The 27,119-nt window shown below is 56.0% G+C and overlaps 1 protein-coding gene across 2 annotated transcripts in view; it reads left to right on the top strand.

Annotated features, from left to right (window-relative positions):
* PDE9A (phosphodiesterase 9A) overlaps nucleotides 1-24,982 on the top strand; it is a 91,793-nt gene extending 66,811 nt beyond the window's left edge. Inside the window, exons 8-19 of one of the 2 annotated variants that reach the window (XM_037043037.1) lie at nucleotides 5,601-5,682; nucleotides 6,951-7,025; nucleotides 10,203-10,289; nucleotides 11,314-11,418; nucleotides 11,723-11,805; nucleotides 12,900-13,056; nucleotides 17,659-17,772; nucleotides 19,847-19,951; nucleotides 20,717-20,845; nucleotides 22,294-22,389; nucleotides 23,845-23,917; nucleotides 24,781-24,982. In XM_037043037.1, coding sequence (XP_036898932.1) covers nucleotides 5,601-5,682; nucleotides 6,951-7,025; nucleotides 10,203-10,289; nucleotides 11,314-11,418; nucleotides 11,723-11,805; nucleotides 12,900-13,056; nucleotides 17,659-17,772; nucleotides 19,847-19,951; nucleotides 20,717-20,845; nucleotides 22,294-22,389; nucleotides 23,845-23,917; nucleotides 24,781-24,794 — 1,120 coding nt within the window. In that variant the 3' untranslated portion in view covers nucleotides 24,795-24,982. The remainder of the gene's footprint in view (nucleotides 1-5,600; nucleotides 5,683-6,950; nucleotides 7,026-10,202; nucleotides 10,290-11,313; nucleotides 11,419-11,722; nucleotides 11,806-12,899; nucleotides 13,057-17,658; nucleotides 17,773-19,846; nucleotides 19,952-20,716; nucleotides 20,846-22,293; nucleotides 22,390-23,844; nucleotides 23,918-24,780) is intronic. The other variant, XM_037043038.1, reaches the window with a different exon arrangement.
* Nucleotides 24,983-27,119: the final 2,137 nt, after the last annotated feature.

The raw sequence follows: 27,119 nt of genomic DNA on the forward strand, positions 1-27,119 counted from the left end.
ATGCATCCTCATCGTTCTGTAGCAAGAGCTCTTTAGGGGACAGGAGACAATCCTTCTCGTAACAGTGATGGAGTTGCTCAGGGCAGCACAGGGGCTGGAACCTGGTTGGGCAGCTGGAAGGACCCTATGTGACCCTTGTCATGGCATCACACTCAGCGCATAACTTACATGGCTCAGCTTCACCCTTGCTGCCCTGTGCCCCACCTGCCAGACTCCATCCTGTGGCCAGTCCATTGCCCAATTAGCCAGGCCCGTCAGCCACGCTTTGCCCCAACCCCTCCCGACAGGCCTCAGACTGGCTGTCGTGGCTGAGTGCCATGTCCACTGTGGTGAGAGGGCTATGACCCGATGTGATGCCCACTGGGAGAGGCCACCTGGCATGGCTGCCCTCTGTCCAGGCCCAGGCGGGGCAGTGGCCTCAGAACGGGACATGGGTCCAGCACAAGAGATCTTTCCAGTCGTCCCAGGCATCAGAGAGGAGGGGGTCGAAACTCGAGTCCTGGTCTCCAACCTGACACTGAAGGCTCCCGGAGCCTGTCCTGTTGGCGTCAGCCCCTTGTCTGTGTGGTGGCTGAGGGACCCCCTCCCCCAAGGTCGTGTCTCAGGCTGGGATGGTGTCCCCTTGGGTTCCTTCCCACCCCTGGGGGCATCGCCTCACCCCCCACAGGTGTCACCCCAGAGCCCACGTAATGCTGGGCACTCTTCAGCCTCTTGTCCCTGCTCAAATGTCTAAGTGCTGCCTCCTCAGAGCAGCCAGGGCAAGTCCGGCCTCGCTGGTGTTGCCCCTGCGAGTCTCCCTCCCTTTCCATAGAAGCCAGGTGGGAAGGGGGCGGCGGGGGTGCTGCTCCTGGTGGGCTTTCTGGTGGGTGCTGGGCCTGCAGGTCAGATTGCACGGGGAAAACCAAAACTTTGTCCCAGTTGAGTTAGTGTCCTGGGGCTGCTGTAACCAGAGGCCACAAACGCGGGCTTAAAACCCTAGAAACGTATTCTGTCACAGTTCTGGAGGCTGCAAGTCTCAGATGGAAGTGTCAGTGAGGCTGCGCTGCCCCAGAAGGCTCTGTCCTGGCCACTCCCAGCCTCAGACGCCAGCAGTGCTTGGGGTTCCCTGCATCATCGTGGNGTGCTGCTCCTGGTGGGCTTTCTGGTGGGCGCTGGGCCTGCAGGTCAGATTGCACGGGGAAAACCAAAACTTTGTCCCAGTCGAGTTAGTGTCCTGGGGCTGCTGTAACCAGAGGCCACAAACTCGGGCTTAAAACCCTAGAAACGTATTCTGTCACAGTTCTGGAGGCTGCAAGTCTCAGATGGAAGTGCCAGTGAGGCCGCGCTGCCCCAGAAGGCTCTGTCCTGGCCACTCCCAGCCTCGGATGCCAGCAGTGCTTGGGGTTCCCTGCATCATTGTGGCGACATCACTCCCATCTCTACGGCCACCTGCACGTGGCCGCCTCCCCTGCGTGTGGGTCTGTGTCCACATGTTCCCTTGCGAAAAGGGCACCAGTCATTGAACGAGAGCCCACCCTACTCCAGATGTAACTAGTTACACATCTGTAACAGCCCCATTTCCTAGTGAAGTAACGCTCCCAGATCCGGGGCTGAGACTTTCACACGTGTGTTACGTGGGATACAACTCACCCGTAGCATATGCTGGGGAGGGGGCGCCTGATTTCAGAGCACCTGGGAGGAAGCGGACCTGGGGCGGGGAGACCGGATGCCCATCATCTGCAGGGCACGCGCCAGGGCAGGTGGGGCTGTGCCAAGGGACAGTGGGTGCTAGGGCTCACCATGGTAGGGTGGGGCTCTTCCGCACCCCCTCCCCCGAGAGCACATTCTAGAGCTCACAGCTCCCTAATCCAAAGAAAAGACTCCCAGCGTCCTAACCGCTCCCAAAGGCGACATTCTCAGCAGACAGTTTCCACAGTGTTTCACTTAGGTGACAGACAGGAGACGACGTGTCAGTGTGACTCTTCAATCAGAAACAGAGCAGCTGGGGGTGGGGGCCGCCTCGAACATCACTGACATGTTTAGAGCGGAGAGAACCAGACTCCCGGGCTTGGGCGGAGTGTGGAGCAGTATCACCCACATTGGGCCCTGGTCCGGGGCCCCAGCAGCCCACTCGGGGCGGAGAGGACAGCCCTTCCCTTTTTAGGGGGAAACAAACTGAGAAACAGAACAGTGTGCAGTTCGCTCTGTCTCTGCTGAGAGCAGGGTTCCATTTCAGTCGTGCAGGGGTGCCGCATGGCATTTCAGGGTCCCGGGACCAGGCTTGTTAAATGTGACTCCCCCAGCCCTGCTGGGGGAGAAGTCTCACCTCTGAGCAGCTCTGTTCAGGGCTGTCCACCCAACCCTGCTTCTTGGGGAGGACAGAGAGAAAAAAGGCACCTGTCCCCAGCCACCAATGGCTAATGAGCCTGAAGTGCTGACCCACAGCCACCCACACAAGCCCCCCTAACAGGGCCTTGGGGCCAGACCCTTTCCTCTCTGGGAGCAGCAGACAGTGAATAGTGGTCAGGAGGTGGACAGACTCACAGACACCCCCACAATAGGCTGCATTTCCCGAAGACACACACCTGGGGTTTCTCGTTTTTTTCCCCCACAAGGAAAGAGGTCCAGCTGCCTGCTCGAATTTAAGGCACAGAGTGGAGCTTGCTGGTTGACCCCAGGCAGGGGAGGGCTGCAGAAACATGGGTGGCATCTGAGGGCTCTGGGGATCTGTAATCTCCACTTTATCCCAAGCAAGTGGCCTTGACCACTGGACTGAGCCCCATGGGGGTGAAGGCTGAGAACCCAGGAAATGAAGCTAAAATAGGCCCCAAACAGAATGAAAAGAAAAGGCACCACGGCAGCTTCTCTGTCAGCTGGAGGATGCTGGTTCCCATGGCAACAGGGCACAGAGGGAGCAGGCAGGGTCGCCAGGCGAGGTGGGGAGGCCCTGGCATGAGTTGCCAGGCACCCAGCTGGCACTCCCGAGGCTGGGGTTTCCGAGGAGGCAGCTGGATTCCAGTGGCCTGACGGTCTTGCTCTGTGAGGCATCCGCAGCCCTGCTAGGAAAGGCATGCGACCAACTGGACGGCCCGTGTGGGGGGTTCATAAGAAGGGGCTGAGAGCAGAAAGGAGATGACAATGGTGCTGTCTGGTCGGTGCACAGACCAAGTCCCTCACCCTCAGAGATGGGTGAAGGTGGTTTCTCCTTCACAGGGTGACGGCGGAAATCATTTGTTTGATACCATGTGTCACCACGGTTCCTTCTGTGGCACTTGTTAAAGCCCCTCCACACAGGGGCTGTCACGAGCAATGCTGGTGGTCTTTGTGACCCCCTGGGGGAGGGGAGGAACGGCAGGTGCCACCACAGTGATGCCGAAGGCTGTTTTCTCCGAAAGGGAGGCAGAGGTGTGACTCTGTGTCTGCAGGGGGCTCGGCCTCCACGTGAACCCACCAGGCGAGACCAGTGAGGGGCCAGAATTGCCAGAAGGAAGGACAGCAGCCACAGCGACCCTAGTTACAGCCTGGGCACCGACTTCCCAGATGATTTTTAGTGCATAGGCATCTAGTTTTGAAAGACCACTAAGGAATATTATGTTGGCATCTTTTGTCACAGCATTGTGGGCACTAAATGGGTCACCTGGCAACCCACGCCCAGCCGGTGTGTTCTTCCAGAAGGCACAGTGCAGCCCCGCTGCCCTCCCACCCATGGGTTCCTGTGTCCTCGTGCCCGGGCGAGTACCTTGGCTCTCCCATCCCCCTCGGTGCCTACTTTTGCAGTGTCTCTTTCCCTTGTCACCCCACGTTCCCTCACTGCACAGCATTTTCTTAACTGCCTTAAAGATCACACACGACAATCCGTCTTGTTGACGTATCAGTTTAAATTAGTTCCCGCATGGGGCCATTTAGGTGGCTTCTCATTTGATTCAGCATTTTTCTAACAGCAGACAACTAGGCGATGAATACCTCTGTGCGCGGAGCTGTTTGCTTGTGTCTGATTCTTAAGATGAACTCCCCAGAGCAGACATACGGGCTTAAAGGATGTGGATTTCTTTGAGACTCCTACTTCGTGGTCTTAAATGGCTCGCCCAGAGGTGGAACTTTATTTACAAACCACACAAGCTACTACTATGGCATATCGATGTTCTGGTCCCCTGCCCACCAGACTGGGAATCTCAACAGAGGGGAGCAGACACCCCCACCCCATCATGCTCCCCATTGGCAGGAGAATGGCAAGCATGTTCATGTCCAAGAAAGTTAAAATCCCCAGGTGGGGAGGGGGCCACGGAGCAGTCAGATGACCTGGGGCAGCCCCCCACATCCAGCCCCCGGGTACGACCCCACAGGCCGGCGCACTGTTCCCAGTACCAGACAGTGGCTTTCCATTTAGAATACACCTGGCTCCTTTTGTTCTGTGTTTATTTGGTGACCCTGACATTGAGTGATGAAGACAACAGAGCCAGAGAGCAGATTCCTGTCAAGGTGTGTGCAGTGGGAAAACCCAGGCCCATCCTGGAGGTCTGTCTCAGGGCCAGGGGGGTGATAACATATAGTGCAGCCACACCCTGGGGCACCAGGAAAGGACTTGCCTTTAATGGAGTTGATCCCTGGGAGATCAGCATCCAACGAGTGTGTGGGGTGTTAAGTGAATAAAACTAGTTGGCAGCCCGGCTGGTGTGGCTCAGTTGGTTGGAGCGACGACCCATGCACCGCAAGATCACAGGTTCAGTTCCTGGTCAGGGCACATGTCTGAGTTGCAGGTTCAGTCCCCTCTCAGGGGCATGTGCTGGAGGCAATAATCAATGTTTCTCTCTGTCTCTCTCTCTCTCCCCTCCCCCACTTCTCTCTGGAATCGATTTTTTTTAACTTAAAAAAAAATTAAATGAGCCCTGGCTGGCGTAGCTCAGTGGATTGAGCGCAGGCCTGCGAACCACATGCTCGCAGTTCGATTCCCAGTCAGGGCACATGCCTGGGTTGCAGGCCAGTTCCCAGCAGGGGACACACCAGAGGCAGCCATACATTGATAATTTCTCTTCCTCTCTCTCCTTCCTTTCCCCTCTAAAGATAAATAAATAAAATCTAGGAAAAAAACATTTTTTAATTAAATTAAATCAAAATATCACTTGCCAGAGAGTAAGTTTGTACAATTCTATCTTCATTTAAAAGTGCTCGGGCTCTCCCTGCATGCTCGTGCCTGGGGGGGTCTGGAAGGACACCCCAACAGCAGGGGGTATTTTCAGGGTGTGAGATTTGAGAGGAAAGAAGTGGGAGAAGTGGGGACTTAGTTTTTTTTCATGTTACTTGATCTACTTCCACATCATTTGAAGTTTTTATGATGGAGTGCTTTGCCAGGTTTGGGGAGCATATCCACAATGAAGGCGGCATGCCCCCACCCCCAGCGTCACCTGCAGAGGCCCAGCAGGTCCCTGGGGGGTTGGCAATGAGACACCACTGGCTTCGTGACTCCTCTCCCACAACTGAGACCAGAAGGATTTGTGGTTTTTGCGCGTGGTTTGTTTTGGGGTTCGGGTTGCTTGTTTTTGCTCTAAGGAGGTCCCCACCGTCTGCTGCCCACGGGACACCAAGACCAAAGTGGTGGACTGATCTTTGCTTTTCCCCTCTAGGACCAGCTGCCCCTGTAAGTACAGTTTTTTGGATAACAACAAGAAGTTGACACCTCGACGGGACGTCCCCTCTTATCCCAAGGTAAGGTGCAGTTCTGCCCCAGAGGAAACAGCGGCCGTGTCCACAGCCCCAGGGCACAGGGCCCCCACCCTCCGCCACCCTGGCCGCCTGGCCCCACCAGGTCCCTGACTGTAAAAACGGCTCCTGCCCTGACTGCAGGCTGGGGGACTGACGTGCCCGCTATTCGTAGGCAGAATATTTTTCTCTTTGACATCTGTTTAGCAAAAATGGTCCCAGACCAGGAAGTAAGAGCTAAGTTTTTAAGTAAATCTTTAAAAATCTGCTTTATTGGATTTCCTGTCCCTGAACAGTACATCGTTGTTGGGAGAAGTTTTGCTTTTCTATCACAAAAGGTTTCTCTGTTACGAGAGACCTTGGGCCCCTGTTGGAGCAGCGGTGTCCTGGGCACCGGGGAGGAAGGTCTTCAACCAAGCCCAGAAGGTCACCCACCTGAACGGGGCCTGCAGCTGATGAGCGAACGGCCCAGCCAGACTGAAGTTCAACCCCCGTAGAGCCAACATTGGGGCTCGTGCTTGCTCACAGATGCCGGGGCCCTGCAGGTTATCTGAGGGTTCCAGGTGGACACGGGTGTGTTTCCCATAGGAAAATGTGACCCAAATCTCATGTTCAGCCCCAGGGGGTCAGGAGGCCCGGCTCAGGTCAAAACCAAAGGGTTTCAGTGCTCTACTGCAGTTTCCTTAAAAAAAAAACAGAAACCCCCAAAACCTGGGGGAACGCCGTGACAGTTTTACATCTAAGTCAGTTTCTGCTTCCTGTGGCGATTGGCCCCGACCTGTAGAGCCTGGCTAGGCTCACGGGCTTCCCTCCAAAAAAGAAACTCGATGTAGCTTCTCAGCCCTTATCTGAATTTATACCAAGTACGTTTCTCCCCTCGGCTTCCCTTTGCTGTACTTTTTCGGAGTCTGGGTCACGTTGGGACTTGTGTGCAGGGAGTTCATCTTCTGCAGATGCGGAGCACTGCGGGTCTGGACACACTCATGTGCCCACGTAACATCCACCATGGTCAAGGGATGGAGCGTTTGCCACCAGCCCGGATCGGCCTCTCCTGCCCGTGTGGCCCTGCCCGGTGCTCTGGCCCTGCCTGGGGCAGCCGCCCACAGGGCACCTGTCCCTAGAGTCGGCCCCTCCCAGAATTCTTGTAGAAAGTAGCCTTCCAGTCTGTGCCCCAGTGCTCCTGACAGGGGGACAGAGAAAACATCCGCCGCCCACCAGAGGTGACCAGCCTTTGTCTCAGCACCGAGGCTAACGCCGCCTGCTGTCCTTTCCAGTACCTGCTGTCCCCAGAGACTGTAGAGGCCCTGCGCAAGCCGACCTTCGACGTCTGGCTCTGGGAGCCCAATGAGGTGAGTGAGGGGCTTCCTGGGGCCAGAGTCTCCAGGACGTGGGGGGAGCCATCCGCAGCATGCTTCCCCCTTGCCTATCTCCTCTCTATTCTTTTCGGTTTTTTAAACTTGATTCTCCAGATTTTAGTTAAACTGACTATTGGTAGATTCAGGGGGCCCCTGGAGACAGAACGCAGGAAAGGGGGGTGTCAACAGAGGGGCAGGCGGTCGAGTGCAGGGGACTCAAACCCTGCCGTCTGGATGGCAAGTGCTAACCCCCTGCCAAGGAGCATCATTGTGTCGTTGTCATGAGTCCCAGGGCCATGTGCTAACCCCAGAAACGCCCTCTCAGCGGATTGGCTGCTGCCCACAGACCCCCCCGCCCATGCTGTGGAGAAATAGCTCTCCAAGAGTGGGCTTCCGTGGGAGAGTTGTGCTGGGACCCCCGGACATGCGCAAGGACAAGACCTGGGATGGCGAGGCATCTCCTGCAGGGAGATGATGTTTCTTTAAAATTTCCCTTTGCTGAGAAAACACAAAACTGGAGATTTTCTTTGCTCTGCTGAGTTACCTAATCAGATCGGCCATGCCCCTCTCTTTCCGAACCTCAAGAACACAAAAATTCCCTCATCACAGACATCAGGCCACCAAACTCTGCAGAGTCTTTCCAGGTGTCCACTAACAGAGACATGCAAAAAGGGTTAGCCCACCGGGACGAGGGCGGCAGCGGCAACCTCCCTGCAGATCTCGGGGAAAAGGGGACTTTGCACCTGGAACGCTCGCCGGTCTGGCCTGGCACCCAGGGCACTAGACGCTCCCGAGGGAACCCTGCTCACACATTTGTTCCTGCTCTCCAGCAAAGGAGACACCTAGGCAGCACCGACCCAAGACCCACGGATTTCACCTCCACCCACTGCAGCCACCCTGAGGAGAGCCAGCCTGTGTCCAAGGGACTATCCCCCAGCAAACATCAAACTAGATGACACATGTGCTCCAAAACACCCCGCCAAGTGGCACACAGGACGGGAGTGTGGCTCTGCGGGAGCAGGAGGCATTGCACGTGTGCGGCTGTCCCCACCAGCTGGACACACTGTTACCAAGGGACCTGAGGTGGGAGGCCACCCGGCCCAGAGAAGTGTAAGAGGCATGAGGAAGACCTCTGGTCTCAGTGGCTTCCCCCTGAACGAGTGACCCAGAGTGGCCTGTCCCTGGGCAAGAGGCCCTGACAGATGGCCTAGAACGTGCAGACCCCTGCTTCCAGCAGGTGGACAAGCACCACCACTAGGGATGTCTAGAAAAAGCACCATCCCTGACACTGCTTTGACCTCAGCCCACCCGGAGCTAGAGCGGAGCCGGGGCCTCCGAGGGCTCAGCACCAGTGTGGACACTCGCCGCCATCCCCCTCTCTGACGCAGGTCTACATGACCAGGGAGGGGAAAATGAGGAAAATTCGCACGTTGAGAAAATGAGGAATTCATGCATCCGTGATGGGCAGGCCGCCTCCCTGACCCCGACACGTGGGATGGCTGGCTGTACACATAGGCTGCATGGCCGCCTGCTGGCCTGGGCTCCCACCAGCCATCTCGACGGCACTGGTGAGGGGTTTCAGAAAGTCTCCAGCTGCCTGTGGTGACAAACTAGAGATGCTCAAAGATGGGATCCCCGGCTTTCTCAAACCTGAGGACACAATGAGTTTTGGACAGTGGGCAGCAGATATGAACAACCAAAGGGTCATACCTGAAAACTTCAATAGCTCACTCAGCCCCCAAAACTGCATCTGGCCACCCACAAAGCAGCTGGCACCCCAAGAAGGTCAGAGCCCCCATGGAGGTGGTTCACCTCTCTCCCTTCGAGCAGGGCCAACACCGTGCCCAGCCTCACCCAGCGTTATCCAGCATCCCCGCTTCATGGACCGGGAGGCCATGCCTTCACAGGGCAGGGGTCCCTGGCAGGCTGCAGGGACAAGCCTGCCTGTCTACCAAGCACCAGGCATATAGGCTGGGCCTCCTGGTCAGCCCCTGAGTCCTCCACACTCCCCATCGTCCAGCCGCCCCACCACGACCTGCCACACTGTCCCACTGCCAGCTAGGGGACAAATGCATGACCACGTCACACCTGCTCCGACCCACCGCAGAAGTGGCACCAGGTGGTTTTGTCTGCAACAATCTCCAACCCTGGACCCAGATTTCACAGCAAACGCTTCTTTCAGCCCACGGGGTGGCCCGGAGCCATGCCCGGGCTGGTGGGGAGGGGGCAGGGGGCGCCGGGCGCAGCCTCCACCCTGAGGCCTGCCGTGGCTGTGCAGGCACTGGGTCGGCGGGCAGGTATGACAGAGCCAGAGCACAGGTGGTGGCCCTGGGTAGAGGAGCACTCACGAGCGTCATGCACTGCCCCCCTTAAGTGACATCTTAATTGTCCCTGCTTCGCAGATGTCTGTCTCCCTCGACTCTGCATCCCGGGAGGCAAAGCCCACTTTGTCAAACTTTCATTCATTTAAAAGAACGTAGTCCTTTTTCCCTCGCTTAATTAGCTCCAAAGCTCTGAGCGCTGTTTAAGCAAATGAGGACAGTGGCGATAAATCTCTGTGATGGAACGCAAAATCGGTTTCAACTTGAGCAGGCTTTCTTTAGAAGACAGGCAGTGAAGTGAGGTTTGGGAGGGGACCATTACCCGGAATGGGTTCACTTTCCGGACTCCGCATTTAACACATTAAATAGTGACTTCAGGGCCCCCAAGGGGCACAGTGGAGCGTGTCTGGGATGTCAGTCGTCAGAGCCCCTCAGGCCCCTGCCCCGGCTCAGGCAGGGAAGGGCCTTTCTGTCTCTGAGGCACAGCCCCCAGGCCCGTGTCCCAGAACCCCAGACTGTCATGCTGACCCACCAAGACCGTGTCTCCCGGGTGGAAATAAGTAATTTCTGGGGCGGCTCTCTGGGCGTGGCATGCCCCCTCTCGTCCCGTCGTTGGCTGCTCCTTCTTGCATACCATTCCATTGACTGCTTTTCTAACTTCACATCCCTTCGGGGGGATCCTGAACCCCCTCAGTCAGCAGGCTTCACTCTCAGGAGCCCCGGGGTGGGGAGGGCCCACCCCTGCGGATGGGCCTGGAGAAGCTGCCCGGCGTGCCCTGCGGACATCTCCCAGGACACCGAGGGCCAGGCGGCCTGTGTGCTGACCCCCCGGCCCCTCCTGTGCCCGCAGATGCTGAGCTGCCTAGAGCACATGTACCACGACCTCAGCCTGGTCAGGGATTTCGGCATCAACCCCATCACGCTCAAGAGGTGGCTGGTAAGTGGCAGCCCCTCCGCTCCCTCCTGAACATGGTTTCATTGAGTTACACGGGAGTGACCATTGGGCACCTTCCCGATGGCACTGGTCATCCTTGAGAGTTCTGCCGGGACAGTTGGCCAGTCTCTACGTCCCCACCGCACACTCTGCCCCTGAGCTCCTGTTCCCGTGAGCGAGAAAACGGTGAGGACCGGGGTGGACACGAGCGGCAGTGTGCTCCAAAGCAGGGCACATGTAAGCGCGTGTGTGCAAATGTATATGAGTGTGTGTCTGAGTGTGCATGTTTGTGGGGGGAAGTGTGCGTGTAAGTATGTGTGTGTGTGAGCGTGCATTTGTAAGTGTGTGCCTCGGTATGCATGATGTGTTTGTGAGTGTGTTGTGAATGCCTGTAGGTGGGAGCATGTGTGCCTGTGTGTGCGCACCTGTGTGCATGTGCGTGAGTGTAAGCCTGTGCAGAGGTGTAAGTTTATGAGTGTGTGTAACTGTGTATAAGTATGCATGTGTCGGTATGTGTGTGTTAACACGTGAGTGGGTATGTCAGTGTATGGGGTGTTTATGCATGTGTGCATATGTGAATGTGTGCATGTATATGTGTCAGTGTGCATGTGTATGTACTGTGTGTGTGTGTAGATGAGTGTGTGTTTAGCAGCAGAACTTTTTGAAAAAAGAACATTACTGAGAACCAAACATTAGAAATCTGTTAAAGGTCTCATGCTGACGGGGACCCAGGGTCCCTCACATAATCCCTCCAGCTCACCCCTCAGCCTCCTGTACCAGGTGGCTCCTCAGATGTCCCCTGAGACACCTGAGTCTACAAACCCAGGGTGAAAGCCCGGACAGTCCTATGGCCATACCCGCCCCCTGGGGGCCCCCTTTCCCCCCACCTTCAGTAACCACGGGAACCCTGCTGGCCCGGGTTCAGATGCATATGGGGCAGTGAGCATCCGAAACAGCCAGCAGGGGACCTCGGGGAGGAGGGCAGGTGGTGGGCACAGGGTGGTCAGTGCCCCCCCATCTCCCGCAGCTCTGCGTGCACGACAACTACCGACAGAACCCTTTCCACAACTTCCGGCACTGCTTCTGCGTGGCCCAGATGATGTACAGCATGGTCTGGCTCTGCAGGCTCCAGGTGGGTCTCCCGGACTCCGCGTAGGGATGCAGCCCCCCGCACCCCGTCTGGAGAGGACAGCCCTGGGGCTCCTCAGCGGCCCCTCTACCCTCCCAGGAAAACCACCCAGCCCCTGGGTGTCAGCACCCTCCAAGACGAGGCTCCTCTGATTCAGGAAGCAAGTGGGCCCTCTTTCTTGCACCCCAGAGAGTGGACAGGTCCTCTCACACCAGGCCGGGGGCTGGAGGAGGCTTCATCCCACCCACATCACTCATCTCCCACCCCATTCTGCCCCTCCTCACCCCACGTCCCCTCCCTGATCCAGGAGAAGTTTTCTCAGATGGACATCCTAATCCTGATGACCGCAGCCGTCTGCCACGACCTGGACCACCCGGGATACAACAACACGTACGTGTGCGACCACTTCCCCAGGGCACTGGGCTCAGTGAGACACTCAGACCAGCCCCACGTCAGAGTGGTCAGTGCAGGCTCCGTAGGACCCAGCTCCCCACTGCAGGATGTTGCCCTTGGCCTTGGGCATCCTGGGGCAGGGCCCTTCAAGGTCACCGAACCCTAAGAGGCTGCCACACCCTTTTGCAGTCCTGGCTCCAGGCTGTGCCTCCGCACGGGCCTCAAGTCCATCCGGCCTCAGACCTCCCAACCCCTCAAAGGAGGGCATAATGCCCCCATAAGGACTGGATGGCAGGTAGCCCACCTTCCTCATTCTCTGGATCTCACTTCCCCTGGCCAGCCTCCGTAGCCGGTTTCCAACAGGGATGAGGCTGAGGGCTAGGACTGAGCAGGCAGCTGAGCACGCGGGCAGTGGGGGCTTTGCTGAAGCGTCGGTCCACTCCCACCTGGGGGTGGGGGCACAGACCCCCCCCCACCTAACTGCTGAAGTGCAGACCAGGTGGCACTGGTTTGCATTTGCAGTGATGCGCCACTGCTTTCTGTCAAATGCATGCATTTGTGTATTGAGTTTATTGGTGCATGATGACCCCAAATGTGCTCAATAACCTTGCCAACCTTTCCCGGACCGAGTGGACTCCCAAGCATGGAAGTCTGTGGGCCTCCCCTCCCCCGTGGCCCACCCCTGGCAATAGTCCAGCACAGGCCTGCACCCCAACATCTTGTTTGTCCCCCAACTGTCTGCCTTCTGCACGCATTAAAGTGTTTTGCCAGGTGCCATGACAAAAGACCTGGTCACCTTCAGGGCACTGCAGCAGGGAGAAGTGGAGATTTCGGGGGGTGTCCACCTGGTGGGACTCTAAAACCTTGGGGTCGTCTCATTCAAGGGGCAGCAGCAAGCTAGGGGGAGCCAGGAGAAGTGAGTTCCTGGTGCAGGCAGAGTGCAGTCGCCTTTACCAGCCCCTGCACGACTGCCTTCCAGCCCCTACGGGTACCGCTCAGACACCTGGGCATGTGGCCCTGGCTCACAGGTGCCTAAGTGAGTACCTGCGAGTGCAGCTCCTGAGGCCCCCTTCCCCTCACCCCTACCCCAGGTACCAGATCAATGCCCGCACAGAGCTGGCTGTCCGCTACAATGACATCTCGCCCCTGGAGAACCACCACTGTGCCGTGGCCTTCCAGATCCTTGCCCAGCCCGAATGCAACATCTTCTCCAATGTGCAGCCGGAGGGGTTCAAGCAGATCAGACAGGTGTGTGGGGGCGAACACTCGACCACAGAGTGAAGGGGGGTTGGGAGGAGACAGCAGACATGGCCACGAGAGAGCCCCTGTCTGGTGGCTGAGGCTCCTGGGAGCTTCCGGTCACCGGTCACGGCGGTGCCCACCAGGGATCCTGGGGCATTGGCCCTCCTTCCCACCGCATCCAAGGCCACATGGCACTTCAGCATGTGTGCACGGGGTTCCACCGGCAGCACTTCGCAGCCTCGGTTGAACCTGTCCTTCAGGATGAGCCCTTTCTCCAGCCCTGGGGAGCGAGGCTCACAGCCTTGGGGGACTTGCCCAGGGAGCACAAGTACACGGCAGGCCCGACCACTGTCCCCTAGCCCCCAGCTGCTCTCTGCGGCCACCCCAGGACCCAGTCATTCCCACTGCCCACGTCAGATTAAGGGACCTTCCTGCCTCTCGGGGGCTTGGGGAGGAGGGTGAGAGTGCCATCTGTTCCGAGGCAAACACTTCCGACTCACCACAAATAACACCCCCCTTTACACGGGAGGTCCTGCAGAACCTCCACCCTCCATCCCCTGGCGTTTGCAGGGGAGAGAAGATATCAAGGTAATCCCTTGGGGGAATATGGTGGGTTGAATGATAGCCAACCTCCTGCCCCCAAAAAAGTATGTCCACCTCCTGAACCTCAGACCTTGAGAATGTTACCTTATTTGGAAAAAGGGTTTTCACAGTTGTAATTGAGCTAAGATCTCGAGATAAGATTAGCTTGGGCTATCTAGGTGGACCCTAAATGCAGTGACAAGCGTCTCTATAAGAGACAGAAGAGGAGAAGACACAGGCATGGACAACAGGCCATGAGATGACAGAGGCAGAGACGGGATTGATGTGGCCACAAGCCAAGCAACGCAGTAGCCACCAGAGGCTGGAAGCAGCAGGAAGGCTCCTCCCCTTGAACCTCAGAAGGAGAGGGGCCAGGCCAACACCTTGATTTCAGACTTCGAGCCCCCAGAACGCTGAGAACACTTTTCTGATCTTCTCAGTCACCAGGCTGTGTGCAGGGCAGCCTCAGACACCAGTACAGGGACCACTATCAGTGTCAGCAAGAGCCACGCTCTGACAGTCCACGGGCAAAATCTTTCCCCATCTGATGTCCCCATAACCTTGCATGAAGAGGCACCTGATAAACAGTCTGAATCCAGTACTGGGAAAACACTCACCTCCCTTCTGGGGAGCTGATAAACTTCACTCTATCAGAAAACAGCTTCGTAAACCATTGTTTCCCCACTTGCCCCCGCTTCCAGGAAGTTCAGAGCCAAATACGGTGTTTAATGACTGTTATTGAATCACTGGTTCCTGGTGCAGTTCTCCCCTTATCTCCAGGCGTTCTGGCCTCTGTCCCGTGTTTATGGAGCCCTACAGTATTCTGATAAGCCCTAGGGAACCCTTCTCTGAAGCGGGGAAGGGGGCAAATCCTAAAGACTGAAAGACTGGGTTGCAGTGGCAGCTGCCCCTGTGTGTGTGGGGGCGGGGGGGGGAAGCAACCCGGAATACCTACAGCTCAGAAGCGACTCATCTGAGACTCAGCATCGGTCCCCTGCCCTCAGGAGGGAGGTGCCTGACTGGAGGAGCGGCCTACCGCACAGCCAGGATCTTCCCTGTGCTGTCCCCCATGGGGACACTCTGGGTTGTCCTGCCTCCGACGCTTTACCAATGTTCACATGAGACTTTTTCTGAGGGTAAAATCAGTTGTCCCAATTTTTTCTAATTATATTGTATTGATTATGCTATTTCAGTTGTCCCAGACTTTCCCCCTTTGCTCCCTTCCACTCAGTACCCCCACTTCCTCCAGCAACCCCCACACCATTGTTCACATCCGTGGGTCTCGAGTACAAGTTCTTTGGCTGCTCCACCTCCTGCACTGTACTTTACATCCCCGTGGCCATTCTTGGACTACCAATTTGTACTTTTCAATCCCCTCTCCTCTTCCTCCACTTCCCCNCCTACAGTATTCTGATAAGCCCTAGGGAACCCTTCTCTGAAGCGGGGAAGGGGGCAAATCCTAAAGACTGAAAGACTGGGTTGCAGTGGCAGCTGCCCCTGTGTGTGGGGGGGGGGCGGGGGGGGGAGCAACCCGGAATACCTACAGCTCAGAGAAGCGAATCATCTGAGACTCAGCATCGGTCCCCTGCCCTCAGGAGGGAGGTGCCTGACTGGAGGAGCGGCCTACCCGACAGCCAGGATCTTCCCTGTGCTGTCCCCCATGGGGACACTCTGGGTTGTCCTGCCTCTGACGCTTTACCAATGTTCACATGAGACTTTTTCTGAGGGTAAAATCAGTTGTCCCAATTTTTTCTAATTATATTGTATTGATTATGCTATTTCAGTCAGTCCCAGACTTTCCCCCTTTGCTCCCTTCCACTCAGTACCCCCACTTCCTCCAGCAACCCCCACACCATTGTTCACATCCGTGGGTCGCGAGTACAAGTTCTTTGGCTGCTCCACCTCCTGTGCTGTACTTTACATCCCCGTGGCCATTCTTGGACTACCAATTTGTACTTTTCAATCCCCTCTCCTCTTCCTCCACTTCCCCACACTCCCTCCCATGTGGCAACTGTCAAAACGCTCTCCATATCCATGGTTCTGTCTCTGTTCTTGTTTGCCTGGTTTTTTAGATTCACTTGGTGAGAGATATGTATTTATGGCCATTTTATGGTTCACAGTTTTGATCTTCTTGTCTTAAATAAGTCCTCTAACATTTCATATAATAATGGTTTGACAGTGAACTCCTTTAGTTTTTACTTGTCTGAGAAGCTCTTTATCTGCACTTTGATTCTAAATTATATCTTTGCTTGGTACAGCAGTCTTGGCTGTAGGTCCCTATTTTTCATGACTTTAAATATTTCTTGCTAATCCCTTCTAACCTGCAAAGTTTCTTTTGAGAAATCAGCTGACAGTCTGATGGGAATTTCCCTATAGGTAACTGCTTTTCTCTTGCTCCTTTTAAGATTCTTTATCATTAACCTTTGGCATTTTAATTGTGATGTGTCTTGGAGTAAGCCTCTTGTTTGGGACTCTGTGCTTCCTGGACTTGCATGTCTATTTCCTTCACCAAATTAGGGAAGTTTTCTTTCCTTATTTTTTCAAATAGATTTCTAATATATTGCTCTTTCTCTTCTCCTTCTGGCCCCCGTATGATGCAATGTTGGGCCATGCTACCGAGACATAGAGTCAAAGCAGCTCTACCTAATACATCGAAACAATTACCAGGAGGCTGCCAAAAAGAGGAGACAAAGAAACATGGCCCAAAGGAAAGAACAGATCAAACCTCCAGTGAAAGAGCTAAACAGCATGGAGATAAGCATCTGTTAGATGCAGAGTTCAAAATACTGATTAAAAGGATGCTCAAGGAACTTAGTGAGGACCTCTGCAGCATAAAAAAGATCCAGTCAGAAAAGAAGGATACACTAATTGAAATAAAAGACAATTTACAGGGAATCAACAGTAGAGTGGATGAAGCTGAGAATCAAATCAATGATTTGGAACATAAGGAAGCGAAAAGCAACCAATCAGAACAACAAGAAGAAAAAAGAATCAAAAAGGAAAAGATAGTGTAAGAAGCCTCTGGGACCACTTCAGGCATTCCAGTTTTTAATAAAATTTTGTCATGGAGTATTTTGAGGACTACCTCCTCACAGGCAAAGACCCTTCTCTATTACACAATTAAGTCTTTACAGGGCACTTGCACCATTCAGAATACCAGTGATGACCCCCTACCCCCAAACGCATTTGAGATGATCTATATTGGCTGATTTGAGTTCCAATTCGGCGCTTGTGCCTTTATTTTCTTGAAAAAGTAGCACACCATACTCAGGACGGAGGCGTGTCCTGTAATTTGTAAATGTTTGCAGGATGAGTGGGTGGGGGCTAGGGGGGTGGAGATGGGCAGACCAACGGACAGATGGATGGACATATTAGATGGATAAATTGATGGGTGGATGAGTGGATTGGATGGATGGATGGTCATATGGTCATGGTTTTGAATTACATCCCTTTTAAACCAATATTTGATTAACAAAGTAATAAAATGTTTGTGTTAAGAACTTATTGCACCCTCACTTGCAAGTTTGTAGGCAGAAGAACACCATGGTTCCCAAGCAATAGATGCACGTATAATCACACACGGACCAGACAATAGGAAAAAATACCCTTGAAAAATGGATCCTCAACCTCCACCACAATCTGGAAGGGACACACCCTGTGTCCAGGTTACTGAAGCGAGGGGACGCATCATCCTCAGCTGAGCTGGCCGCCCCCAAGTGCGCCCTCCTGGGAGACCAGAGTGCAGCCACTGCTTCTTTGTGGACACAGCCTTGGGAGCATCAGGCTCCCTCTTGGGCTTGAACCCAGGCTTCTCCTCTCCCCCTGTGGCCTGGGCCGCTTCCTTGGCCTCCTCACATCTCAGTGTCTGTACCTAAAAGTGAGGGCAGTGACTCTCAGACACACACATAGAGTTGGCATGAGCACTGAGTGACGCAGTGTGTGCAAAGAGCCCACGCACAGCCAGCGCTCGCTGGGGAATCATCGGGATGATGCCCAGGCTTCACGCTTTGCTCTTTCACAACTCAGGGGATGATCACCTTAATCCTGGCCACTGACATGGCGCGGCATGCAGAAATCATGGACTCCTTCAAAGAAAAAATGGAGAATTTCGACTACAGCAATGAGGAGCACATGACCCTTGTAAGTAGGCTTGTTTTACCTTTGGGGGAGGGTTGCTGGTGAATGAATCCTCCCCTCCAGTTCAGACTTGGTGTCTTTCAAACCAAGAAACCAAAACTCTGACCTTGCCTTGGAGCGAGGTGCCGATAAAGCCCCCCATCTCTCCAGGGAAAGCTGCCTAGCAGAGGCCCTCTCCTCATAAGCCACCCTTCATGGCTCAGGGCGGTGGTGCCTCGTCCTCCACCTTGTTCTGATGTGAAGATAATAAGTACGTGAAGGCAACTCATCTGGCTCTGGTTTCCTAGAATAAAGTTAGCTCTCCCACAAAGACCACTCCAGAAAACACACTGATCCCAGCCTCTGGGAGGGCGACTTCGGCACTCGGCGGCCAAGCCCCGAGGCTTGATTCAGCTCCCTCTGGGACGGCCGTGCTCTGGCTGGCCGAAGCCTGGTGTTGGGGGCAGCATCCCTGAGCGGCCTGGTGGGGAGAGCCCCAAACTGCCTGGAGCTGCAGCCTGACACCTCACACGGGACGGCCTGGAAGCGATAGGTCAGGGCAATGAGGGAAGGACTGGAGGGCAGTGCCCACCTCAAGGTCCAGCTGAGGCTGTGCCAGACGGCATGCTGAGTGCAGCCGTCCTTTGCCAAGTCCCGTTCCCCCGGCTAGAAGACCAGCCCAGGCAGATTTGGGCCCCCAGCCTGCATGGACCCTCTCGCCAACTCAGCGGCAGACCCTGAGTGGGAGCCGACACTTGGACCTCAGACACTGGCAATTCCAGGTGACAGTCATTTGGGCCTAGGGCAATGGGCTGCAGCTAGTCCCAAAGGTACTCACCTGGCTGGTCACCCGAATGCTCTGGCTGAACCCTTTGGCCTGACAAGTCTCCATTTGAAAGACCCTTGCACACCCAGAGCTCACCAGGCTCAGAGGACCAGAAATGCATCCAACCGGAGAAGAGCACAAACGGGATGTGGCCAAGCATGGGGCGGTATCGAGGGGGCCGCCGCTGGGGGCTGGGGTGGTCAGAAGGCTAGAGAGAGGGGCCAGAGCAGGACCTGGAAGGATGCAGTACGGAAGAAGGGGCTTCTCCAGGATGGCGTCTGGGGCTGGGGTCGGGAATGGGAGTGCCAAGGCCATGCCCTCCCGGCTTTTACTTCAGCCTGTGTGTCTAATGTGCCCATTTGTTATTTGGGCGCCCCAACACTATCCACTTTGATTACCCTCTTAGCCTCTGCTTCCTAATGTCAAATGAACTCAGAGTCTGGAAGCTTTGGCTAGAAACAAATGGTGAAGATTTATTCAGAGGTCTTAGGGTTTGCAGCCCATAAACACAGCTAGGCAGAAACCCAGAGGTGTCCTGGAGAAAAAAGGAAAGCTGAGAGTTCCTATGGTAACGAGTGCATCCCGAGAAGAATCCGTGCTGCATCCTGCGCCCCAGGCTGGATCCAGCACCGTTGTCGGTCAGACTCACGGAGGGACCGGTGGTCTGGATATGTGAACATTCTTCCCTTGGTCCTTCAGAGGTAATCGGTCAGAGAGGGACTGCAGGTCTGATGTGTGTCCAGTTGTTGACGCAGGACCGGGAAGCTCAGGTGGCAGTTCCTAGGCTGGTTAGAACAAGCATCGAATCATTTCATGCCGTAGGCAACGTGATCTTACTAATTTAGCAGCTTGTCTGCAGTGGCCCCATTATTCATCACTAACGATGCCTCTCCACACTTTTTCTGTATCTCCGATAATCAAGAAGACGCGTACCTTTACCTTTACCTTTGACCTTTACCATGTACATTCGTGTGACAGAATGTCTTGGGTTAAATGGGCTGTTTTATCCCTCGGGTCTCTCCAGGAAAACATTCTGAGCCTCTGGGGGTTCTGTGACCCCCTCATCTCCCCCATTGAGGCTGAGGGTCTAGCTGCAGACCTCCAAGACTCCCACCACAGGTGACCTGGCCGGACCTTGGAGGGGGCAGCAAAGCTCAGCCCCCCGGCCAGCACCGCCCACCCACCCACTCCTCTCCTGGGTGGCGGTCCAGCCCGAGCAGGGACGCGTCCTGGTCTGTGTGCTACCGCCTGATGCCACGTCTCTTCTTGCAGCTGAAGATGATCTTGATAAAATGCTGTGACATCTCTAACGAGGTGCGTCCGATGGAAGTCTCAGAGCCTTGGGTGGACTGCTTGTTAGAGGAATACTTTATGCAGGTAAGAGTGCTTCGTGTGAGCACTCGATGCGCAGCAGTCAGCCCCTGTCACTGTTCTTGGCCCCTCCGCGGGTTCCCTGTGTGAACGTGACAGACGGGCACCGTGGCCCAGCAGATGGAGCGGTGGGAATTTCTCCCGCCTCCAGAAAGCCTTCACCGCAGGCACCCATCAGACATGGCAGAGGCTGTCATCTGCGACATGGAGGGCAGGGATGACCTAGAAACGCTGAAGTGTTTGTGAAGCTGCCACCTGGTACCGCCGATGGAGCCGCTCAGGGGGTGGGCGTGGTGGACAAACAGCCCGAAGGTCCAGAAGAACTGCAGAGACTGGGGTGGGGGGGGCCCGGGGGGGGCCCGGGCAGGCTCTGACGCAGAAAGCCAGGCCAGCCAACTTGGAAAGTGCTGGAAGGGATAATGAGCTATGACTACAACAGCTTGGTGAATCCCAAGAGACCGTGGAGCGGGGGTTCCACAAGCTGCTTCTCCCACTGAGCATCCTTGTGACCGGCTTGATTAACCTCTACCTGCCCCCTCCCCTCAAGGCACGGCCCCGTGCACCCAGCCAACACCCTGTTAGCATTCAGGATATTACCGTTTTTGTCCAGTGATTAGTAACCTTACTGCTAATTTGCACAATGCAGAGTGGTTTGGTTGGTTGTGGTGTCGCCGGGCATCTTCCTCTTCCTCGGAGAGCAGTGATCCTCAGAGTCCCCCAGGTTCCACAGGTGTTTCTTTCTTTCATGTCGCCGTCCGCTGCTCTCCCCAGAGTGACCGTGAGAAGTCGGAAGGCCTTCCTGTGGCCCCTTTCATGGACCGGGACAAAGTGACCAAAGCCACAGCACAAATTGGGTTCATCAAGTTCGTCCTCATCCCAATGTTTGAGACAGTGGCCAAGGTGAGTGGCTGTCACCACACCCTGAATGACACAACAGCATGAAACACACTATTGCACAGCCATGCACCCACATGCCTGTACCCACATGCATGCACACGCTCACATACACGTGCACGTGAGCTGTCACTGCCTGCCTGACAGAGACCCCACCTGAAGTGCCCCCCCACCTGAACACCAGTGTGCCCAAAATGCATCCTCGCTCCTCCCCTCTCACCCCTCCCGCCCCTGCTCCTCCGACCTGTCACCCAGCAGCACAGCCTCTGAGCCTCCTGGCTTCCCCCTCTGGGCCAGCGTGGCCAGCCGGTTCGCTCCCATGGAGCCCTCCTGCACGGTGCCACAGCGCCGCTCAGAGCCACCCCAGGCCCTGCAGCCCCGGGCCACTAGCCGTGAGCCTGTCCACTCCTCTCACCGTCCCTTCCGAAGAACCTCCTAACCGGTCCCCATCTCCATGTCACTCCACTCCACCAGTGCATGGCATTGCCAGGCCAACCTTCAGCAAGGAGACTCTCTCCACCTCTGCCCTGAAGAGTCCATGGCTCCCCACTGCCCCATGCAGGGCCATGGTCCCCCCGCCTCTCTAGCTCTTCTGTCTTGCAGGATGGCCTTTCTGAAGCTCCTCTTCCCCGCCTTTCTTCCAGCCTCTACCTCCAAGGCCACCCCTCCTCCCCCTGGGGCGTCCCAGCCTCAGCCCCCTGCTGTTCCCACCAACCTTCCAGAACTCCCCCAGCACGTTCTTCCTTGAACCCCACATCACTGTCACTTCTCTGGGAGCTGCGTTCTTGTGCATAGCACTCTCTCCAGAAATGGCGCCTTTGTGGGAGGCCAGTGGCACTGCCCTTCTCCACAGCAGGGGCAGAGGTGCTACTGCAGAAGCCCAGAAAGTGTCCTGGCAGAGGCTGTGTGCCCAGGGCTGTGGGGCTGGGGAAGGTTCCATGGGGAGGGGCCCCCTGAGCTGAGTCTCAGAGAGTAGGGACAGTCCACCAGGCGGACAGACGGGGGATCAGAGCCCCTTCGTCAGGCCTGGGGGTGAGCGCGAGCGGGGTCCACTTGGGCTCTGGGACTGTCAGGGGCCTAGTGGGTGAGGGTGACATTTGGAAGATGGGAGAGTGCATCGTGGACACCGCAGCACAGTCGGGGGGACACGGGAGTTAGAGGGAAGGGGTTGGCTTCTACTAGGCCCCCATGACAAGCAGGAGACAGCAGGGACTCTGGAAATAGGTGAGCAGGTGGCAGGTGCAAGGGCTCGAGGAGCCGTTGCCTGGACAGCATCAGAACCTCCGTCACCCCGGATTCCGTAGCAGGCGGCACCCCTGGGGGCCCCAAAAGTGCCAGTTGGAGACACGTTTCCTTCAAAGTCCATTGAGACACGGGACCTGCCACCTGCTTTCCCCCAAACGTCCCTGTCGCTTCAGTGGCGGGCAGCTGACCGGGTCTGTACCCCATTCCAGCTCTTCCCTGTGGTCGAGGAAAGCATGCTGCAGCCCCTGTGGGAGTCCAGAGACCGGTACGAGGAGCTGAAGCAGATAGACGACGCCAAGACAGAGGTACATGTGGACCCCTCGGGCCAGCAGGCCGCCCACTCCTTCCTCCCTGCTGGTGGCACTGAGGTGGCCCCTCTGGTCGGGCACTCATGCCCACCCCCCAAAAAAAGCCACGTCAGTCAGATCAGGGAATAGTGCTGCCCACCTGGGATGTGACCGAGTGTCCACGGCCACAGCGTCTCCCTCCCCGCCGGGCAGCACCCTGCCCCTGTCCTCCCTCCCCTCTGCCTGCCCCAGTGAGGACCTGGTTCCAGGAGAGGGCTGTGGCAAGAGACGCTCCTCCCCCTGGTGAGGGGAAAGCCACCACCGTGTCCCAGCTCCATGCCACAGACTCTCACATGGGGCAGCTCTGCCCCTCCCAGGGTCCAGGGACAGACCAGACCTGGCTTTAGGGTGCCCTGGGCACTAATACAGTCCCCAAGCTCAGAACTGGGGTAGAAGCCCTCCACAAAGCCTCAGAGCTGGTCTGCGCAAACCACTGAGCCAGGGCCCCCTGAGACCACCCAAGACCTCCCCACCTGACCTCCAGCCACCCCAGGTGTGGCCTCTCCTCTCTCCGAGGGCTCAGGGCATCCTGGTCTCCCTACTGCCTCTTGCTTTGTCCCCATCTGGCCTTGGCTGGCCTCACCGCATCACCCCACCTGTACAATGTCTTCTTCACTGCTCACTTCAGCCAGGGTACCCCCGTTAGTGTCCCCCCCGTCTTTGCTACTGACCCCTCCTACTACTCACCACTGAGGCTCATCCTGTGTTGCTCTCATCTCTCTCAACCTACTTGGTGCAACACTGGACATGTTGTAGGTGCTCAGTAAATGCGTACAAGCCCACTGACCTGCAGACCAGCCACCTCGAGCTCTAGTTAGATTCTAGCAAAAAGTCACCAGTCCTGAAATGCTAAAAGCTTAACAGCAAATGACAAAGGCAACAGATGTAAGAAGAGGTGTGTCGTGTTCCTCCCCGCCCACCCCCCCACCCTCCAGCACCCAGGCCCCCTGCGGGAGAGCTACAGGTCCCTGGCCCTCCTGGGCCATCCATAAGCCATCCTGATGAGGCCTTGGGTCTCCCAAGTCCCAGTCTCAGCCACCTAGTGGGGGCCACTGGGATCCTGCAAGGCATCTCCTTTTCCCCAGAAGTGACAGACCTGAAAAGGAGGTAAAAGGGCCATGGACTCCCCAGGCACCACCACCAGTCCCCAGGGCTTTGCACACTGTGACCTGGTCCAAGCACCCAAAAGCGACTGTGCCAGGTTGAGGTCTCCCATAGCAGAAAGGCAGCTGGTGCACAGAACTGCATCTGAATAGCTCGCGTGGACGTCCTGGCACAGCGAGCCCGTGGGCGTTCGTCTCTGCCTCGAATTCCAGCCCCTTCAAGTCAACAGGGAGCTCTTGAACAGACAGCAGTCACTCAGTGTCCCCAGAGCCTGACCTTTGCCTTCTTTGTGCTCTGTCCTCGTTGCAGGAGACCGAGAGCCGGACGAGTGGGGGCCCCGACAAGCTGAGGGAGAAAAGCAGAGATTCGAAAAAAAGCGAAGGTACTGCCCTTCCGCATCAATGGCTCAGTAATTCCCACAGAATTGCTGAGACACGCTTGGAATCTGGGGAGGGAGGGGAGGAAGGCGGGAGGAACCCTGAGTATCAAATATTTTTAAATCAGCGACACTCTTTTCCTTGTTTATAATGATTAGAAATGGGCTTCGAAGGAAGGGGGTGTGCTCTGGTTCATAGAAAAAGGTCAGTAGTTAGCGTGGGTACCACTTCTAGGGGAAAAATCCTTCTTTAAGGCTTTTCACAGAGAAAGTGTTTGCTAGCGTCTCTGCGCTGCTCTCCCCATGCCCTTGTGCACATTAGCCGTTCAGCTCAGTCCATGCGGAAGGCACCCCAGCTCATTCGGCCAAATAATGAGGTTACACCACACGTGTGTCTAAAAGACCGTTTGAGAGTCTCAGTTTATAAAGCATTCAAGGAGCCGGGCATGAGAAACGGGTCTGGTTTCGTAAGGGAAGGGGAGGCCCTAGCATCCGGCAAACCAAGCCCTGGGGCCAGGCTTTGCTAAGTACCAGCTCCGTGACGCGTGCAGGCAGCCCAGACTCTCTGTGCCAAAGTGAAGGTCATCACACCCTCACTGCCGTTGTTTTAGCAACTGACCAACCCGGCGGAGTACGGCTGCCTCAGAGCACGCAGCCAAAGCCGGCTTTTCCTTTCGAAGTCCCATCGTGGTTTTGAATGGCTTGGAAAAGGGATCACAACTGTTTTATTTTGCCTAAACGTGTTCAGCAATATGTCCGATGGCCTCATTTTTCAAACACAGTCTGTGTCTAATCCTGTGACATTTGCCACATCGCCTGCACATTGCAGTCCCAGCAAAAACAAACCCATAGTCACTTTCCCTTCCCAGCAGACTGTGCGTGAAGGAAGCAAGCGGGAGCACCCGTGGGTGTTCAGGGTCGGGCCGCCCGACCGGAGAGACCTGCACCCAGAGAAGAGCTGACCCTGACCCCTGACCCCATGACCACGTTTTCTAAGAACCACTTTGTTCACTGATAACAAGAAACAAAATGAAATTCATGATGCTGTACAGAATTTTTATTTTTAAACTGCCTTTTAAATAATATATTCTTATACAGAAATGGGTTCCGTACTTTTTCTTTGGTGGAGTGGTGTGTCTCAGAGACCATGGAAGCCCTCCCTCGCTCTCCGGTGGAGGTAGGGATGCTGTGCGTGCTCGCAGATGCAGCCAGACCGCCTGCCCGGTCGATGTGATGCGTGCCTCTGTGTCAATTCTGCATTAAATGTCAGACGGCTGCCCAGAGTGCAAGGTGTGTGCGTGTCCCGTGTCTGTGAGCTGTGCGGGGGTGCTGGTGCCTGTGCAGGGAGGTGAAGGCCTGAGCTGGTCACCCTGCAGGCAAGACAAAGACCACGCAAGGATGCACACCCTGCGCCCATTTACGAGAGGTGGGCATTGAGCCTTGACTGCAACTCAGAGGAGAAAAGGAGCCTCAGTGACTGGGCACATTGGAGGGTGTCTTGTGCAGAGGAGAAGCTGTGCTTGCCTTCCTGCCTGTGTTTCCAGGACAAGCACTGGGGGCTTTCTGGCTGGCACTGAGCCCGCAGAGGGACGCCCAACCCTGGCCAGTTTGGGGGACCACACACGCCTCCTGCGTTTCCACTCCCCAGCGCCTCCCAGGGCTGTGGGCTCCGCCCATGTCTGCTCTAGGACAAAGGAAGCGTTGGAGAGGCTCCACTCTGGAGATGACCTTTCAAGGGCATCTGTACGCCTGACCTGGTTGGCTCTGTTTCCACAGAGCTTTCACGCCCTCAGGGTGGGTTCCAGAATGCTTCTCCCATCCTCGCAGAGTTCATGTTTGAGCTGAGAGGTTTTCCATCTCTTCTGAGAGCTACTCACACCCACAAGTAGGAGAAAACCCTCTCCTGGGTCATGTGCCTGCTTTTTCTTCTATTTTTTAAAAAGATTTTACTTCTTTATTTTTAGAGAGAGGGGAAGGGAGGGAGAAAGAAGGAGAGAAACATCAATGTGTGGTTGCCTCTCATGCATCCCCTACTGGGGACCTGGCCTGCAACCCAGACTTATGCCCTGACTGGGAATCGAACCAGTGACCCTTTTGTTCACAGGCCGGCACTCAATCCACTGAGCCACAGTAGCCAGGGCTGCTTTTTGTTTTAAAAACACGTGGAACCTCCCACTCCAGCTGAACAACAACATGCCTAGCCTATGTGGTAGGGCCACCATGCCCCTCGCCCTCCTGCCTTCCCTCCTCCCTCTGGTCCTTAAATGGGTTGGTGCCCCCTCTGGGTCAGGCGCCTTGTGGGCCACACCCTTGGAGCTCACAGCCAGGCCAGTGGGGAAAACGGCGAATAAAGGATTGTCGCGAAGCTCCTGCATTGCTTGTGGTCGCACAGGACACCTGGGAACCTGCAGGAGGAGCCTGAGGGCAGCTCCAGAGTCACCTCTTAAAGACCAGGGGGCACCACAAGGAGGTGGGGGAGCTCTCCAGCCTCCGTGACCCACACTCTAGAGGAGGGAGGGACGACGTGGCAGAGGCCCCGTGCTCGGAGCACGGGGAGAGGGTGTCCAGGTGCAGCGGTGAGGCAGGGGTAAGATGGGGCTGCAGGTGCCCTGGGGTGTCTGTGCAGGACAGTGGGGCCTGGCCACACTGGAGACTGGAGGTCAGGGAGGGACACGTCCATCCTCATCAGGGAGAGGCCGCAGCGGGCCCAGAGGACTGGTCTCGGCCATCAGCTGTGAGAATGAGGGAGCGATGTCCACCCACGGTCACCACCGAGGGAACTCACAGGCTGACCAGGCCCTGCGGTGCCCCCTCCTTCCCCAGCGCTGACACCCACGGCAGGAGCCTGTCCTCCAGGCCCGCCCCACGGCCCTGCTGCTCCCGCTGAAGTTCCAACAGCCCCGAGCTGATTTGGGGCGACCCACATTGTTCTGTAGATAGGCACCCTCCAGAAAATAATTTCCCAGGTCCCCACACATCCCAGGACCGGCCCTGGTGACTGATACATGTTAGGAGCTCAGGCGTTTGCCAAATGAATAAATGAATTTGAATTTGTGGTTGCTACCCCAAAGAATCATGTAAGAGAGAAAAGTCATCCTGCAGAATGTGTGTGGTGGGGGTGGGGGGACAGTGACACTCGTGTATTCTGTGAGTGTGTGTGTGTGTGTGTGTACATTTATGCACACACCTGCACCTATTACACACCGAG

Source organism: Sturnira hondurensis, unplaced genomic scaffold (genome assembly GCF_014824575.4).
Source record: "Sturnira hondurensis isolate 20B ecotype Veracruz unplaced genomic scaffold, ASM1482457v3 Scaffold0003874, whole genome shotgun sequence".
Taxonomy (NCBI): domain Eukaryota; kingdom Metazoa; phylum Chordata; class Mammalia; order Chiroptera; family Phyllostomidae; genus Sturnira; species Sturnira hondurensis.